This window comes from Cavia porcellus, unplaced genomic scaffold (assembly GCF_034190915.1).
Source record: "Cavia porcellus strain 051 isolate PalLab524CR breed Dunkin Hartley unplaced genomic scaffold, mCavPor4.1 scaffold_18, whole genome shotgun sequence".
Taxonomy (NCBI): domain Eukaryota; kingdom Metazoa; phylum Chordata; class Mammalia; order Rodentia; family Caviidae; genus Cavia; species Cavia porcellus.
In genome coordinates this window covers 68013853-68030947 of record NW_026947501.1, presented here as the reverse complement: position 1 = coordinate 68030947, position 17095 = coordinate 68013853, and the positions used below count along the sequence as shown (strand labels likewise).

The 17095-nt window shown below is 47.9% G+C and overlaps 1 protein-coding gene across 5 annotated transcripts; it reads right to left on the bottom strand.

The window, feature by feature from the left end:
- Positions 1–215: 215 nt before the first annotated feature.
- On the bottom strand, positions 216–16811 carry Znf518b (zinc finger protein 518B). Of its 5 annotated transcripts, XM_013146564.3 has the most exons (4): positions 16678–16790; positions 14239–14384; positions 11780–11885; positions 216–6689 (listed from the first exon to the last, which is right to left on the bottom strand). In XM_013146564.3, exon 4 carries the CDS (start codon positions 6488–6490, stop codon positions 3263–3265), a length of 3228 nt encoding a protein of 1075 aa, XP_013002018.2. In that variant the 5' UTR covers positions 6491–6689; positions 11780–11885; positions 14239–14384; positions 16678–16790; the 3' UTR covers positions 216–3262. The 5 variants fall into 5 exon arrangements, with proteins under 5 accessions (XP_013002018.2, XP_023418427.2, XP_013002017.2 ...); XM_023562659.2 differs by lacking the exon at positions 11780–11885 and having other exon boundaries at positions 14154–14384; XM_013146563.3 differs by lacking the exon at positions 11780–11885.
- Between the last annotated feature and the right edge of the window lie 284 nt (positions 16812–17095).

Sequence of the window (17095 nt, the reverse complement as noted above, 5' to 3'; positions counted from 1 at the left end):
TAAGTCAAAGCAAAACGAAGAGAAATCCAGCTTCCTATCAGTTTATGCATGATTAACCAGTACCAGTGCCTATAACTCAAAGTACACCCCTGGAAAAGTTCAGAACACCTGTGTCATGTGGCAGGCCGCCTTCGTGGGCCTCAGGATGTAGCATAGGAGCCAGGCTGTGTAGTAAACATCCACCTTGTTAACAATTGAAATGAAAGGGCAGGAAAAAAACTTACAGTTACTTTATTTAACAAAATTTACTCCAACTTCTATCTATGTACAAACCAGAGCAGCAGACACAGACTTCAACACAGGAATTATAATAACGGTCAACATGTTCTACAGAGGTTTGCTTCCTGCTCGTATAGACATTCATAGACTCTAAAGTTTCCCAAAGGCCGAGCAGCGTGGCGTCTTCATTTTCTGGGATGGCTTATGATACAAAGTCCTAAAGAGAGGGGGCCGGAGCTTCAGAGGGGTAAATACACTGCGTTCAGCTTATCATCAAACAGCCCCTGGCCCACAGGAGGGGCTCACAAAAATGTTTTGGACTGGGGATAAAAAAAATCTGAGTAAAATATAATCTATTGAGTACACTTAGTAGCTTTTAAAAAGTTTTACTCGCCTATGTCATAAATATAACAAGGTTGTCTCATTTCTGGCCCCCAAAAGTAAGAAAAGCTACTTTAGAAAACAAATTTAAAATAATTTTATTAGTACTACTAACAACATGTAGTGACCGGAGATCCTTCAAAATTAAGGTCAGAGTACACAAGTACTCAACAGCTCTGCCCTACGCCCTCGGATTTTGTTAGAAATGTGTTCACTTTATGACATTGCCTACATGTTAACAAGCTACTTTCTAAAGCTCTTTATTTCGGGAAGATAGCCTCTTCTGCTTCCCTATTTTTCTCCAGAATATCTTTTAACTCCTTAAAAAGTGTTACAGTTCTGAAAATCACCAGAAGGATTGCTACATATTCTACTCACAAATTCAGTACTTCATCTTGAGTAAGTACTCAAGATGTGTTTCAGTAATACTTGAACAACAGCTGATACTGTGAAGTGTAAATATTTCAAGCCCATGCTAAATACTCTGACCTGGCCAACTCTCAGCCCAGTCATTCAAGAAAAAGCTGCTAAGTGGTGATATATAGAAGGAAAAACAAATTCGCAGTTTTTTCTTCTTTGCTACACATCTTAGACCTCTGGAACGCGGGAGGGCACAAGTCTGTAACACGGCTAAAACTTCAGAACGCTCCTCACGTAGCAGTGGTAAAACCCTACCAGCTGCAAAGCACCAAAGAAAAACGTACAAGGACCGAATGCTGTGACAAAAATGACCCCAGGGGTTTCTACTCCTGTTTGTTCATATAAATGAGATCCCATCACTTACTGTGCTTTCATTATCTAAAAGTGAGATCAAACCATTATAAAAATGTACTTCCAAAATAAATAATTTCTGGAATATAAAAATGTTGTACATTTTCCCAGCCCACATATCACTTATAAAATAGGAAACCAGAAAATTAGCTATTGCAATTTTCATGTGGTAAAAAATACTTGTATGTGTACATACACACATATATAAAAATGTAAAGTTTTAATAAAATCAATCAACTGAACGATCTTACACTCAAGAAAAGTCAAGTATTTGTGATGAGAACAAACTTGAAAGGAGTATAATCCCACCCATCAGAGGATAAACTAAGACTTTCCCATGTGAAAAACCAAACAAAGAACAAAAACATCTCCAACTAATTATTGAGCTAGTTAGAAATCACTAGTGGTGCTTTCAGGTACACCAGTCCCTCTCCTCCCCGCTTATCCTCAGTATCAATTGGTACCCCCAGAAGGGTAGGGAAGCCTGGGGGAGCAGCCCATCTGTGCCTCTGCCTTCAACCTTGCTGTCTGAGGGCCATTGCCCAGCTGCCTAGCCCAGTGAGGACTCAGTTTCAGGTTGGAGTTGTGTCTGCCTCACTACCTGCTTGCATGCACACAGTTGCATTGCAGATCATTAAGTCCTGTGGTCAGTGATGGAGAGGGGAGCGGAAGTCCCCCTGGAAAAGGCGAGCACTAGGGAACTGTGACTGGCCACACTACATCACTGGCAGGTTGTTATGACACTGGAAACCAGGGGTAGCGTCTGCTTTTGCAAAGACAGTAGGGGATTTCTGCCCATTTCTAGTAACCTCGTAAGGTTGAAAGTCTCCCCCATACCTGAAAGGCACAGAAGGAAAAGATCAAGAAGAGATGGGAAAGCTGTCCTATCCCACAGTAGAACTTGTTCAGAAAAACAGGCAAAGCAGGGGTAGACGGGCCCTGGGGACCCAGAATAGCCGCACCCTCCCAGTTTGTGAATGAGTCCCTGGGTGAAAACTAAGTCAGGTTAGGTTCTTCACAGCCTGCTTGACAATCCTGCCCTCAGCTGTCTTCCTGAGGGTTTATCTGTGTCACAGGAAACCTATGCCTTCGCATTTTAAACTGACCATTTCATTTAACCTGGTTGTGGGAGTGTTATAGGCAAAGAGGAGACTTTTAGATATTTTCCCTCTGTAACTTTTTTTAAAGGCACATTTGCTGCCCAATTGTAACAAGATTTTTAGAAGAACACAAAAGCAAAATACTTGAAAAATGTGTGGTTTTTAAAAAACACTTTTTAAAGTAGTAAATGCAGGCAAATCCTTGGAATCATTTCTTAAAACACCAAGAAAGAGAAAATTCAGTGCTACATTAAGACAATGAGTATTGCAGGATGGAGAGGGATTGAAAAGGATGGTTTTTACAACCAAATTTAAGATAATGATGTAGAAAATGTAATTTCCACTATGTAACAGATATTCCAGAAGAGTTAAAGCAAAAACAAAGTGTATGTGCACACCAAAACATGGGCTTAATTCTTCAGTAGCATGTAGAGGAGCGCATATAAAGCGCTCTAAATCTGCTCCTCTAAATGGGTGGTGAAAGGTTTGTATCTACTCAGAAACATGGGCACTAAAGAAAGGTCTCCGATCCCACTGAAAATCTGCTGAGTCTCACATCCTTCCTCTAGAGAACCACATCCACACAAGTGGACACAGTGACAATTCCAGGGGCTTGTAATACCTCCTACGGTCCAGCCCCAAGCTCAGGCTAAGGGCTCTTGATATTCCTACAGGGATGCTGAAGAATTAATAATCCTCCTTCCTACGGTTTTGGATTTCTCCTGCTAAATCTGGGAGGGGGAAACCCCAAACAAATGAAAAACAACTTGCTTCAAATGCCACACTTTTACTCATTTGCCCTTGGAAGAAAGAACATCCCAATCTCTAGTGGCCTCAATCAAATGCCGCTGGCCGTGACTCATCCACTCTTCCTGGTCTTCATAAAGCCGCCCACAAAACCAGCACTTAAATATACACTGCGATGAGTCGTCGGGCAAGGAATCCACTACCTGGTAGTTGTTTTTGTGGACCTTTTTCAGTTTCATCTTCAGCATCATCTGCCTCTTCATCTGGCTGGCTTCCTCCGTGTTCTGGTAGGTGAGTCGCAAGTGGTGCCGGCGGATGCCCAGCTGGCACCTAGTCCTCTCTGACAAAACCACTTTCAGGACATTGCCTTTGTACTTGTTGATGACCTTCATCACGTTAGTCACTTCCGGTGAGTCGACATCAGGATGATTCAGCACGATGACTGGCTGGTTCCGACGGGGACATTTAATCAACTGGTCGGGTTTAACCGCTATCAGGCGAAGCTGTCTTGCGACCTGAAAAATGGAAGGATCCTTGAGGCAGCGGCTGGATTCAGCCTGAATCTTGCTCTTCTTCTTGGATGAGTTTACCTGCTTGGTTTTACTCCTGCTCCCAGGAAGACTTCTGGAGAGCAGCCTCCCATGCTGCCCATACATGGGGCCAGTTTTCTTAGGGGTGCTACTACAGAGGGCATCCTCTCTTCTTGGTTTAGGCCGCAGAGATGTCTCAAGATTCCAGGACATGTCTATCGGGCCACTTTCGCTCATCAAAGGCTGTGTGTCTGAGTCTGACTGTTTCACAGGACGAATCTGGACTGGTTTTGGTAACTGAGCTTCACTGCAAGGAATGGCAACAGGCGCATCACAAGTGGCCTCTATGATGTGAGCATCCTCCGAGGAATTGAGAACTCGCAACACAGCCCCCTTGGGGATCAGCACTGGAGTAGCCACAGGGGCCTTTCTGGTCCCTCTGCTTTCAGTTCTCCCATCACTGACCTTAGTGAACTGTGGATAGATCTCCTGAGGTGTCAGCTGTCCTTTGCCAATAACAGCAACTTCATTCTGAGGTTTCCGGAGAGGACCCATGGAAGGGCCGGGACCAGAAAGCGACACATTAATTTCTTGAATACACTCAGATGTTGCCTTTGATGTGACCTTTGCTGTCTGCTCTACAGACCGACGATGTGCACCATTTGTAGACAAAGAGGAAGGTTTCCCACACGATTCCATTAACTGAGCTATCTTTCTGCGCAAGAGCTCGATTGACTTTATTTTTGATGTTGAACTATTCCACTTAATACCCTCTGGCACATTTTCAGATCCAGAGCTCAGAGAAAATACTGAGGAGATGACAGGGCCATCGAAAGTGTCCTTAGTCCTTTCCGAATCCTTCAGTTCTACAGGCTTTTCCCCAGGTTGATAAGACTTAGCCCTTTCTTCTCCAGTTATGTTAATGTGTAAATACTCACTTCTAAGGGGAGAGGAAATTTGACCTACATTTGAAACTACCTTGCTTTGTTCTGTCTGGTTATCTTCCAGCTTTCTGCTAGAGGAAACCATTTTTACAGGAATACTAATGTTACTTCTAGGCTCAAAGTCATTTTCACTTAAGGGTATTACACCATTTTCTCCAGAAAAGGAAATAGCTGCAGGCCATGCAGTAAGAGGGAAGGACTGCTGCAAGTCACTGCATCGATTTCTTCCCTCTTCAGCAAAAGCAGCAGCTGCTTTACACGGGAAAGGGTTTGCCGCAGGTCCCAGTCCACAGAAAACACTGTTTCTTACCACTGATGGTGGGGAACGGGCTTTTAAGGCAAGAGAAGGAAAAGTGGTTCTGTGTGCATACAAACTGTTTTTCCTCTGCAAATCCTCAACCACATCAGAATGGAAAAAGGATTCTCTATAATTGCGCACACCAGAGTTTGACATGAAAAAATCATAAGACCTTACCCATTTCACATTTTTAAGTTGCTTCTGAACTGAAGATTGGAGACTATCAATGCCTAAAAGTTTCCCAACGTTCCCTTCGATGGTTAGCGACTTTGTTTTCTCTGCACTAAGTATTTTTTCTTGTTCATTTGAACCCTTCTCTTTAGTCATCTGCTCAGAACTACTTCGATCACCCCGGTCAGCTTCCAGGCGATTATTTTCTTCCAGTGGAAACAATTTCAGAACAAGCTGCTGTGTGCCGTTGACAACCTTCACATCAATTAACTGTGCTAAGCAGTTGGCTGGGACAACGAGCTCTGATGGGGCCACCACTGTCAATGGCATGCCTGGCTGGACGGGTTCCTTGGCAGGGGACAACACTTCTACCTCGACGCTTTTGTGCTCAAACAGACTGACCTCGCTAGGCTCAGAGAGGGTCATTTTATTTGGAATGCACACGACATCTTTTTGGTACTCCTTCGATTCAGGCAACAGCATGATGCTGTGCATTTTATCTTTGTTCCCTTGGAGGGAGAACCTTGAAAGCTGATCGGACAACTTATTTTGAAATGTAGTCCTGGGGCTGGGAGCCTTTAAAAGCTCCACGTTGTGTCTCGAAACACTGATTCTTTTAGGCTCCAGCTTGCCCACAGTCTTAAGGGGCCGTTTCGCGCCAGCCCTCTCGTGCACCCGCTTCCGATGCTTCACAATGTAATCATTTCTAATAGCACCATAGTCGCAGTACTCACACTGATAAGGAAAGATGCCTGTATGCTTCACCAAATGCCTCTGAAACTCTCCTTTTGTGTATGAAATGTAGCTGCAGTGAGAACAAATGAATTTAATCTCCTCGTGTTGAAGTGTGTGCTTTTTGTACTGCAGCGGATCTTTTGTAGAAAAGCGACATTTGTCACAGTAATATTTGCCTGGCTTAAAGTTCCTTACCTTGAATTTGTTGACGGGACTTGAGATGGTTTCAGTATTATTTCCAACATAAGCAGCACTGGTATTATTGTTCATGAAATGAAAAGGAGGAGGAGACACATGAATGCTGCATTTGAGACAGACGTATTTGTCTTCCTTTTGGCTTTGTCCAGTGTCTTTCTTCAGATCTTGCAGAGGAATTTTGTGAACACTTTTGCACTTTACACACGTGGCAATGGTCATCAAGGCAGCCTCTGCCTCTGAGCCTTGGTACAGGAGGCTTTGTGCTTCTTGTCTGTCTGGTCGAGTAGCTCTACTAGAATTGGGCTGTTTGGGTGACATGGTCAAGGAGTTATGTCCACCATTCATTTGTGTAGTATACAACTGTTCTCCCATATCCTTCATTTTCCTTATCTGCATTTCTAAGAGCAGCTGGCTGAAAATTCAGAAAGCTTCACATGCTGAATTCTTCTGAGGCATCTTTCAGCACACTTGTCACTGGTGGAAAATCAGCTGCTAATTTCTGGTATCTGCTTAATAACCTTTGCTTCTATGCAGCCACTGTAGATGCATGATCCAAAAGGTGACTGCTTTCAGTTCTTGGGTGGTCCAGGGATCACTGCAGGAAAACAAGATCATAAAGAACAATCAGTATAAAGATTAGCTAAGCTATTACCAAATTTACCCTGTATTTTAATACCCTTAAGAATTCTATGCTAAATCTCAAGGTGTAATCTTCCACGTTAACATAACTGGCAGCTAAGCTCAACTGGAACTTTTCAAACTGCACCCCCTAAACTCACCCTTTAGACAGCCATGAGCGCAGACATACTGGAGGGAAGACATCACAGCAGCCATGCAGAATGGCACTGGCCAGTGCTGGTGAGCACATCTGAGTGATTTTTTCAAGTGCAGTTTCACATTAGCCTCATGAAGTCCCATGCAGGGCACTATTAGTTCAAGGTACAAATGTGTGAAGCCACCCAGGGAAGAATTCACATTTGCTTCCATTTTAAAACTTACATTCAGCTTGGGTGCCATCTCTTACTTAAACACTCAAATCTATCCTCGCCAGTGGCAAGAAGCCACTAAGACTGATAAGGAAAGCAGAAATAGCTGCTCCTCTATCATCTTACTGAGCATCTTTCAAGTGCTGGACATTATTCAGAGGGGAAGAGGGCAGTGAATGAAAGCACATCAGTCCCTGCACTCGCACAGCACTGAGAAGTGCTGGGAAGATAACTGGAGAGGAAATATCGTAACGTCCAGCAAGGGCAGCAAGCACCTGAGTGAGTGTGTGCAGAGAGCGAGGTGCTCAGGGGACAAGAGCTGGGAGGAGCCTCAGGAGGTCAGTGATACCTAAAGCAGAGATCTAGAGGTGACCTAGTAGCAATCTAGAAGTGGGTGTCTGGAAAAAGGGAGTTTCAAGTGGGGAGACGACCAAGGTCCAGGGAAAGTGAGCCTGATGCACTTGAGGAACAGGAAAGGAAGGGCTGCAGATAGGCTCAAAGGCAATGAGAAGGCCAGGCAAGGAATGAGCTGGAACAGTGGTGGCGAAGCTAGCACACATGTGCTGTGGCGGGTTGTTTGTTACCACTGAAAGTTCTAAAAGGTTTGCCATCACAGTGACATAGAAACGTGGCTTTTCCTCTACACAAGACAGAGAAGCACGACGTGATCTGACTGATATCCCAGCAACCTGGAGCTGCTTTGAGCCACTGTGAGGGATGACACAGTGGCAGCAAGGAGACCGAATGGCCTGGACTGAGGCAGGAGAGACAAATGTTAACTGGAACGTACAAGTTAGTCCTCCAGGACATACATGTGATGTGTTACACAGGACTGTTTCACATCATCTTTAAAAAGGGACTTCTCTTTCAGACCATAGAGAGTCAAGAACCAAACTAAAACCACGCTAGTGAGACAGGCCAAGACTTTCTCAAACCATTTGCACCTTTTCAACTCCAATTCTTTTCATATGATAATTGAAATTAACTAAGGATGCTTATCCAAGCTCTCCCACAGAACTGCTTCAAGAATGACCTCAAGGCTCAAGAGTGCAAGAAAGCCCCTGGACATCTGAAGTCCCTCTCTGTGCGTCATACAGAGGCAGGCAGTTAAGTCTGCTCAGAGATGGGCTCTGCTAAGGATACGAAGCTAGGCTGAGAGCCAGGTCAGGGGAGCAGAAAGACCTCTCCATAGGGTCAGCACAGACAACTGCTGCTTTTTCAGTTGTGGCCTAAAACTTGCTCTCTAAAAGCAGCCTTGTGAAGTACTAAGACACAGTCTCATTTTTGCTCACAGGCTGTATTTCTTCTGTAGTGTTCTCTTTTCCAATTCTGTGCTAATGAAAATTACCTTCTTTTAAAAGCAACTTTTAGCTTGCAACTCTGTCCTGATGGCATCTAGGACTCGGTCAGACTTGCCAGGCCACACATAATACGCAGCCATCCGGGGTGGGGCAGAGCTCTGGAACACAGGCGCTGCCTATCCCCGGAGTGCTTAAACACATACCTGCACAAGAGGACCCTGATTTGGTACAGAACATGTGAGTGCCCTGAACTGGTGACACAGGAACACTGCTAAGGACAAGGACTTTCTATTCTACCACACTTGGGCTACAGACCGCGGGGTGGGCCCTTCAGAGGTGTCACCCAGAGCAGCTGTCCCACACTTTTATTTTGCACTGGCTGTGGAGAAGACAGAAGTGACACTTAGATTAAGTTCTGCTGGTGTTGAAGTAAGCTCAAGTCAACCTGCCCATCTGTATCAGCTGTGTCATCCAGAAATGGCAGAGAAGGATGAGAGGAGTTCAGCAGCCTACCCTGCTGACCGCTAGAAACTGGACTTTACCATCTAAGCACATTTCCACCCTGTCTGCTCAGGCTGGCCCTTGTCTCTTAGCTAAACCAAGAAAGCCACAGCTGCAGTGGGACCCTGAGAAAGCCCCGGCCCCAAAGAACAAATGCAGAGGCTTCCCTATGATGCAGGATCTGGTCCAGGGATTTGTAATGTGGAGGGTCCTCTGGTTCACCCTCAAACAGACATTTCCAGGCTGTATCCCAAGGCCAGTGAATCCAAGTCCATGGGCAGGTGGGGAGGTGAGGTGCATCTCAAGTAATTCAAATGAAAACCCAGATCTGAAATCACTACTACTTCCGGTGACACTGAAGTTCTTCAAATCGCTCCATCAACTGATCACACAGGTGGTGCTCTTAAACACCAAATGTCCTCCTTCTGACAGCAAATTTTACTTTCAAATAGTTTTCACAGTCAACAAATTTTCCTTCAATGAAACTGAAACCGGCTTCCCTGAAGCTCTCTCCCACTTTGACTCTGGAGCTGCAAAAATCCCTTAACCCCTCTCCAGAGGTGGGTTACTGATCTGTGAACCCCATCCCTCATCCTGCAGCCCTTGGTTATCACTCTGTGCTGAAGGTCTGCACACCAGTCTGTACGTAAGCTCTTATCCACCAGTTTCAAGGTCAGAGAAGAGAAACCGATTTACTTCCTTGCCCCAGCATGACTTGCTCCTCCACAGTTCCAACACAACACTTTATATATATGTTAATTTTAAGTACGCCTCAAAAACAACAAGAAATACGTGACAAGATTCCTCTATCCCATCCAAACCAAGATTCTGTGTACACTGTTAGCTCTGGGCACTTTTCTCAGCCTCCGATACTCTTTAAACATCACAGAAAGCAGTCCTAACTCATTGCTTCCAAAAGTCAAGGTGGTCTGCATGGCAAGATCATGACCAGCCACGGGAAAGGAGGAGTGGCCTGAGAGAAGAAGCTTCAGAGTCGGATGCTTGAGTGCCGGAGGAACACACCATGCTCTCTGCAGTGCCGCTTAAAAAACTGTCTAGGTAGTTACAGGTGCTCCTGAGCTTATACTGGGGTAAAAGCCCAACAAACCCATCAAAAATTTGAAGTGCTGTAAGTAAAAGATGGGTTTAATACACCTGTTGTACTGCATGTCCTAGCTTAGCCGGTTGGTCACCCTTAGGGATGCTCAGTGCGCGCACGCGCGCACACACACACACACACACACACACACACACACACACACACACGAGCCTCCAGGTGGGTGTGGTCACCTAGGTCAAGGCCTGTGCTGTAATACGGTGCTGACCATACCATGTGACTTACTGAATACAGCATGCTGCAGAGCACAGCCCCAGCTATTCACACCCATGACTGTGGGACCAGTGGCAAGCGACAGCTCAGTGCAGCTGCCCAATAGCACGAGGGGTACTGTGCCGCACATCACGCCATTGGGAAAGGACCACAATTAGCAATATGGCTTACGTTGAATACAAACTGTTTTTGCACCACTGTAAAGTCTCAAAATATTAAATGGAACAAGAGTAAGCCAGGGATCATATGCATTTAGACTTTGGAATTTACGTGAACATGTGTCCATACAAAGCAGGAGGCTGTGCTGAGCACCGTGTCGCTTGTCTGAGGGCGTATTCTTGGACTCTAAACCCCTGTCAAGCTAATTCCATCTTACACAATGCCATCTCCCTAAGTCTTGTGGGAAAGACTCGAGGTTTCAGTTCTCCGCAGTCTTCACACACCTAACTAGCCGCGGTGGAGGGAAAACAGCTGCGCTCCATCACACCCAGACAAAGGTAAACGGAGTTGTGGGGCAGGAGGAGGAGGACCGGTTCGATGCTGGTGCACGTGTACACCGCTTGAACATCGGAATGGAGGCCTGGCCCCTGTACCTTGCACACAATTCCCTCCATCTGACTGACACGTAAGTACATCCACGTGTGAGGCTGAGGCCTTTGAGCAAGTACTGATTAGTGTGCTGATGACCACAGGCGGTACCTGGACACTCAAGAAACCACCACTAATATCATTGCGTTCACCTACCGTGTCAACACATGGTGCCTTCACAGGAGCCTCTGCACTTGACCCAGGACTGGAAGCGCTTTCTTGGAACACAGAATACTTACTATTGCTAACTTCACGGCACAGGACAATGTCCATTCAACATTAAGTTGTCTGCCTTCCATAGATAACTTAGCAGCATGTAGTGAGTTTTTCAATGTAGAGTTATCTACAGCAAAAGCTAAAGAGACTGCCACAGGCCAGAGGAGCAAGGTGTTGCAATCTGTTCTCTGCCGTCTTACCTGTCTCTGCAGGAAAGGCTGCCTGCATTCGCCAAGGAAGGCTTTCTGATTCTAAGATTGCTTGCCTGGACTTCTTGCGGGGATACGAGGAAAAAATCAGTGCCTCAGAAAAAGCCAGCGCATTGATATAGACTTCTTAGCCACCTGACACTGGAGCTCCTGTTAGAATTTGAATCATACTTACTAGGTCTCTCGAGAGATCACACCCTGTTAAGCTTTAGCGGGAAAGTGGCTGTCAGCTGGACATAATCGTGTTAAAAAAGCTCACCCCTAAGTAACCGCTCACCTTGGATGAGTGTGACCTACCTTTCCTCCCTTCCTTCCGTGTATGTGCGCATGTAACTGAGAATTGAATGCAGGGCCTCTGCACTGACCTACATCCCTAGTCCTTTAAAAAAAAAAAACCCAAAAAACGTTATTTTAAATTTCAGAACAGGGTTTTAGGTAACTTGCAGTCCTCCTGCCCCAGCCTGCCAGAGTGCTGGGCTACAGGTCTGTACCACTGTGCCCGGCTCCACCCCTTCTCCTGCCGCTCAGCCACCCCTGCGGAGAAAAGAACCTACTTCTGCACAAGACGTTAACATGCAGAGAGAAGCGGCTGGTCAATCCTGTCACATTTTAGTGCATGAGAGGCTTCCAGCAAACTCTGCGTTCATTGGCTGACCATCTCTGGAAAGAGAAACAAACTTAAGCACCTCCTTTCAGGCACTGGACTCATAAATCCTCCTCCATTGTATATCCAACCATATCCATCACTGAGACGGCAATGTAACTGCCGTACCCACCAACAGCAGACTGAAAGGTTTGAGGTTCAAACTGATCTTAGGCCTCACTTGCCAGGTCCTTAGGCAAGCAGTTCAGCTCTACTCACTGCCAGGCAAGGAAACTACTTCAGTATCTTCATGCTTAGAGGATGATCAGAAACAAACGGGGTAATGTCTATAAAGCGACCCTGACCAATGGCACAGCCACTCAAAGATCATGTCTGTGTGTTTCTTTTGTCTAGTTAGCCATCAAAGGGTTTCTAACTAGCTGTTTGCAGTAACCTAAGTTTGTATTCAATTCTACCCCACACTGCCAAGGAATATGTAAGTGTTGGTGAATTAGGGAAAAGCTCAACATTACACATATAAACTGGAGATGATACTGAGGAAGAAACCACTGCCTCATCCAGAGCTTTGCTGACCATTACAATGTCAGAAAGGATCTGACTTGATCTAAACAGAAAAAACTTCATTGAGCTCTGCAGTCCCCAAGCCAGCCTACTTTACACTGAGGACTGCAAACTAACTGCCATCTTGATGACAAAAGAGTACTTCCAAAGGGGGCAAACAAACACACCGCCCTGGGGAGTCCGCCTCTCCTGAAATGTAGTCTGCTGCTTGGACAACAGCACGGGGCAAGGTGTTCCCGGTCTGATCTGCCTGAAGGCAGCTCTGTGCAAGGGCAAACAGAGCAACGACAGCAAGAACAAGGACCCAAACCTGGTCTTTGGCTTACTAGTTGTGTAATTTCAGACTTGTTAACCCAGGCCAGTTTCGTCACCTTGTAAAACGGGAGCAGTGACAGCTAACTGACACCCCGGTGTCAGGATAAGAGGAAACAGCAGATGCAGGGCACAGCTCACTTTATGAATGGCAGAGAGATGCTGTGTCAAGACGTAAGTGAACATATTTCTGTAAGACTCCGCTGCATGCAGAAGAGGGCAGAAAAGCCCACAGAAGCGAAACCGGAAAACTTAACAAGGAAGGTTGATGAGACAGACTGTAGCCAGGGGCAGGGCTGGCCTCAGGAGCCCTCTCTCTCTTGTCCCCTTTGGGGATGACCTGGGTGCTGTCTGAAGCATTAAATGAGTCTATAGCAGGAAATAAAGTAGTGATTTTTATGGGTTTTTTCTTTCAACGGTTGAAGAGAAATGTTTTCAAAAGAAAGAAAACCAGTGTTGCAGTCTTTGAAATCTAAAATATAGTTTTACATAAAGAAGAAATGTTAAGAAGCTAATCTACTTATTCAGATTTCACAGATGTCAGTGGTGCTTACTGAATACATATATGGTAAGAACAAGGAGTAAAGCAATATCATAAAATTCTGAATGCACTAAATTATGAAACACACCAAGGGTCTTGAGATCGCCAAAGATTCTTACGGTGACACACAGATTTTTGTTAATTCTTTCCCAACCCTTTTGCCTCAAAGTAAATCTACTGGAGTTTTGCAGAAGAAATGAGGGAAGAGCTTCAAACAGAGAAGAAAGCACTTCCCCTTGGCCTTGGCTCCGGGAAGACAAAGCTTGTCAGGACAGGCACAGGATGTTTAAAGGTCTCTGGGACAATGGACTATGCAACAATTCACTGAAATTCTTAGGGCTTTAAAGGCACTGATGTCTGGGCCCCACCCCCAAAGGCTTTAATTAAATTGGGGAGGGGGCAGGGTGAAGCCACAATTGGTGGGGGTGGGTGGGTTAGAAGTTTCTCAGTTGATACTAGTAAGCAGCCAAAGTTAGACCCATGGAACACTACAGGTGCAGGGCCACATGGGATGGCTAGAATGGCTCCAATATTCACTCAGTATCTTCTAGAGGTGATGCAAGGCTGGGTTCTACCCTTGCCCAGCTGTGCGACCCTGGGGACACCACTGCTACTCTCTCAGGAGTGTGAGGGCAGCCTCTACTTTACAGACCCTTAGCCACTTGAACATGCTGGGCAGTGCCTGGCATGGCCTGAGTGGAGCAAGCACAGACTAGGACTGTCCCGGTCCCAACCCTGCTAGGGGCTGCTGAGAACGGTGAGAAGTGGGAGATATGGGTAGTTTCGGCAGAGACCCTTTTGTCAGTGATGGGACTGGTGGGTTTGCTGAGTGGCCGGCTGCTCATCATTCCTGGAGCACCCGGACCCAAGGCAGATGGACAGGGTGCCCGCAGCAGCAGGTCCACAGTACCTTCACATCCCTCTTAGGCAAGCCTTCAACGAGTAACCGGAATGGGCTGCCCAGTACCCCGCCCAAGTTCTTCGTTTTCTGTTACCCGCACAGTATGGACTTCTGGTCCGGAGCCAGTCAGGAGGGCAAGACTCAGGGGCTCTTCCTTCCTTTTGGGCCTTTTCTTCTCAGGCAACACAACATTGGCCCTGTTGTAGGCATCTACACTCAGCACCCTGGGCGGCACAGAGCCTGAAACAGAAGCCAGACACTCGGGTTTAAGTCCTAGCATTACACACAGGCTTCTGCTTTAGGGGGCAGGTTTCCTCTACAAAAGAAGAGCACGCGCCCCAGAAGTGTTTCACAGATGTCAGTTGTGCCTTCCCGAGAGTGGCTTAAAACGTGTGATTTTAATTCTTCCCAGGTAAGTTTGAAGCCTCCCCACTCCCAGGACAATGTTGGGAATGAATTCATTTGACCATCTGTAGTTGCCGTTCTCCCATTGATGGAACCCAGATATCACAGTTGGCTGGGTTTGCAGTTGTGGGAGAAAAAAAAAAAAAAAAAAAACAGATGCAGTAGACAAGAGGCAGAGGCAGTTTCAGATGGATCCTGACTGGAAAAAATCCTGCTTATCACAGCCAACCACACAGGGCTGGGCTGCAGAAGGCACTCAAGAGCATTGGCTGAAAGGTGGGAATCACAGAAGTCACAGCTTTCCCTGTGACCACAGTGCCGATGTTCTTTGTTTCCCCCTTGAGGAATACCTGCTCAGGCCCTCTTACTTACAAGCAAAGAGGCCAGGGGAGAAAGAAGTGTTTGTTTGTGCCTGCGTTGAACTGTCATTTCTGGCGTTTTAAAAATCTAGTTTAGCGTATCAGGGAGGAGTCCCAATAAACAAAGTTAATGTTCTTTGTTCTTTTCAAATCGCTCTTGAAATGCTGCAGGTACTGTAGAATAAGATCGGACTCCTGTTTTGTTTTTTTTTTTTTTTTTTCAAGGATATTACACGAGGTCCCAGAGCAAAGGAATTTCAAAAAAATCCACATATCCTTGGTTAAAGATAATATATAATTTTAAAATGAGAATACTCAATTGGTACTCTAGGTGAAGAAACTATAGGTTACTGGTTTCTCCCATGAGTTTGTGAGCTTCTACAACCCTCAGCTACCATAGGCCCACAATCGTGGATGGGGCTGAACTTCGTGTTTGTGACTCAGCCACAGCCTCTCTGTTCTTTTTTATTGTTGTTAGCACGTGATGAGGTGCACAATGATCATAGTTACCCTGGGGGTCCCATCCATTACACTACACATCTTCATTCTTTTTGAATCCCTTCCTATTTTGCCAAAGATCTACCAGTCACCCTCTGCCCCTCAATCCTGTTTCCTACTATCTTTTATTTTGCTCTTTCTTGACTTTTTCTCCTATAAAAAGAACCACGCAATCTATAAGCGTGGGTCTGATTTACTCCACTTAACATTATAGCATTGTAATGCAGGCATGGGGGGCTCCCAAGATTTCGGTTCTCAACTTGAGGGGTGATGTTTGTGGGACCCCAACACAATTCAACAATTCAGCGGCGTTGACTTCTATTTCCAACAACAGAATTTTATATATAAACACACATATATATAAACACACACACATATATACATATATATATTTTTAATGTGACTTTGTAAGTTGTTCCTCACCCCGTACCCAGCATGTTCTGTCCTCCCCTTGGCTTTGCTGTCCAGTTAGGCACCGGTCTTCTGTCTCCCCGGCCTCCCCCCACCCCAGGTGAGGCCCTAAGAAAGGGCCTGGCTTGACAGGCTGCAGACCGACCCGCAGCCGCCCGCTCCTCGCCCTCGCCCTCACCCTCGCCCTCGCCCGCCCGCAGCACGCCCGGCCCGCAGGCTCCCGGCCGTTAGGAGGACAATGCCATCGCGGTCCGAGCCGCTCGCCGCTCGCTGGCGGGGGCGCGCTCGCCGGGCGGGCGGGCGGCGCGGCCCCGAGGCCGGGGCGCCGAGGCGGGCGCAGCGCGGTCCCCGGGCCGGGCCGGGTCGGGCCGGGCCGGGCCGCGTCAAGGCCGCCGCGGCCGGGAGGCTTTAAAAATGGCCTCCTGACGACACTTCCTGCGGGGCCGCGGGCTGGGGCGCCGCATCGTTCAAACGCGGGGGGCGGGGACCGGGACAACGGCCGCGCCGGCCCGCACCGGGGCGCGGCGCACAAAGGCGGGGACGAGCGCGGCCCCGGTCCCCTCCCGCGCCTGCCCGCCCGCCCTGGCGCCCCCATCCCGACCCCGACAACGGCCGCGGGCCCAAGGCTCACCGACCCCGCGGGGCGGTGCCCACGCCGGTCCGGTCGCAAGCGCGCGCGGGGCGGGGGCCTCCGCCGCCGGCGCTGACCCGAGCCCGGTCCCGGTCCGGCCCCGCCCGCGCTCCCATCCCCCGCCCGCCCGGCCGCCCGCGCGGCTCCGCGACCTCCCGGCAGCGCCCGGCCCCGCCCCGCCCTGCTCGCGAGCGCGGACTCGGCCGCTCCCTCCCGCGCGGGCACTCACCGGTCCCGGTGTCCGGGTCCCCACCGAGCGGCGTCTACACCGCCGGCGCAGCCCGCTGCCGCCGCCGCCGCGCCCGCTGTAGGTTCCTACCCGGGGGGCGGAGCCGGGCCGGGGCGCGCGTGCGCAGTGCGGCGCGGCTGCATGGCGAGGCCCGCGTCCGAGGTCGCCAAGGTTTCGCCTTCTGGGAGCTCTGGGCTCGATGGGGCCGCGTCGTCTACACAGCTTCGCCTGGCTACTGGGGCAGGCTCTAGGCTTGGAACTCACTGTCCGCACGCGCACTGCGGGCTCTGCGCAAGGAGGTGGATTCCGCTTGCGCTAGTGGCCTAGGGGAGCCCTGGGTGCGCCCAGCCTAGCAGACTTGATGCCTGCCTCACGGAGCGTTTAGTCCTGCCACGGGTGAACGAAAACCGGACCAAGA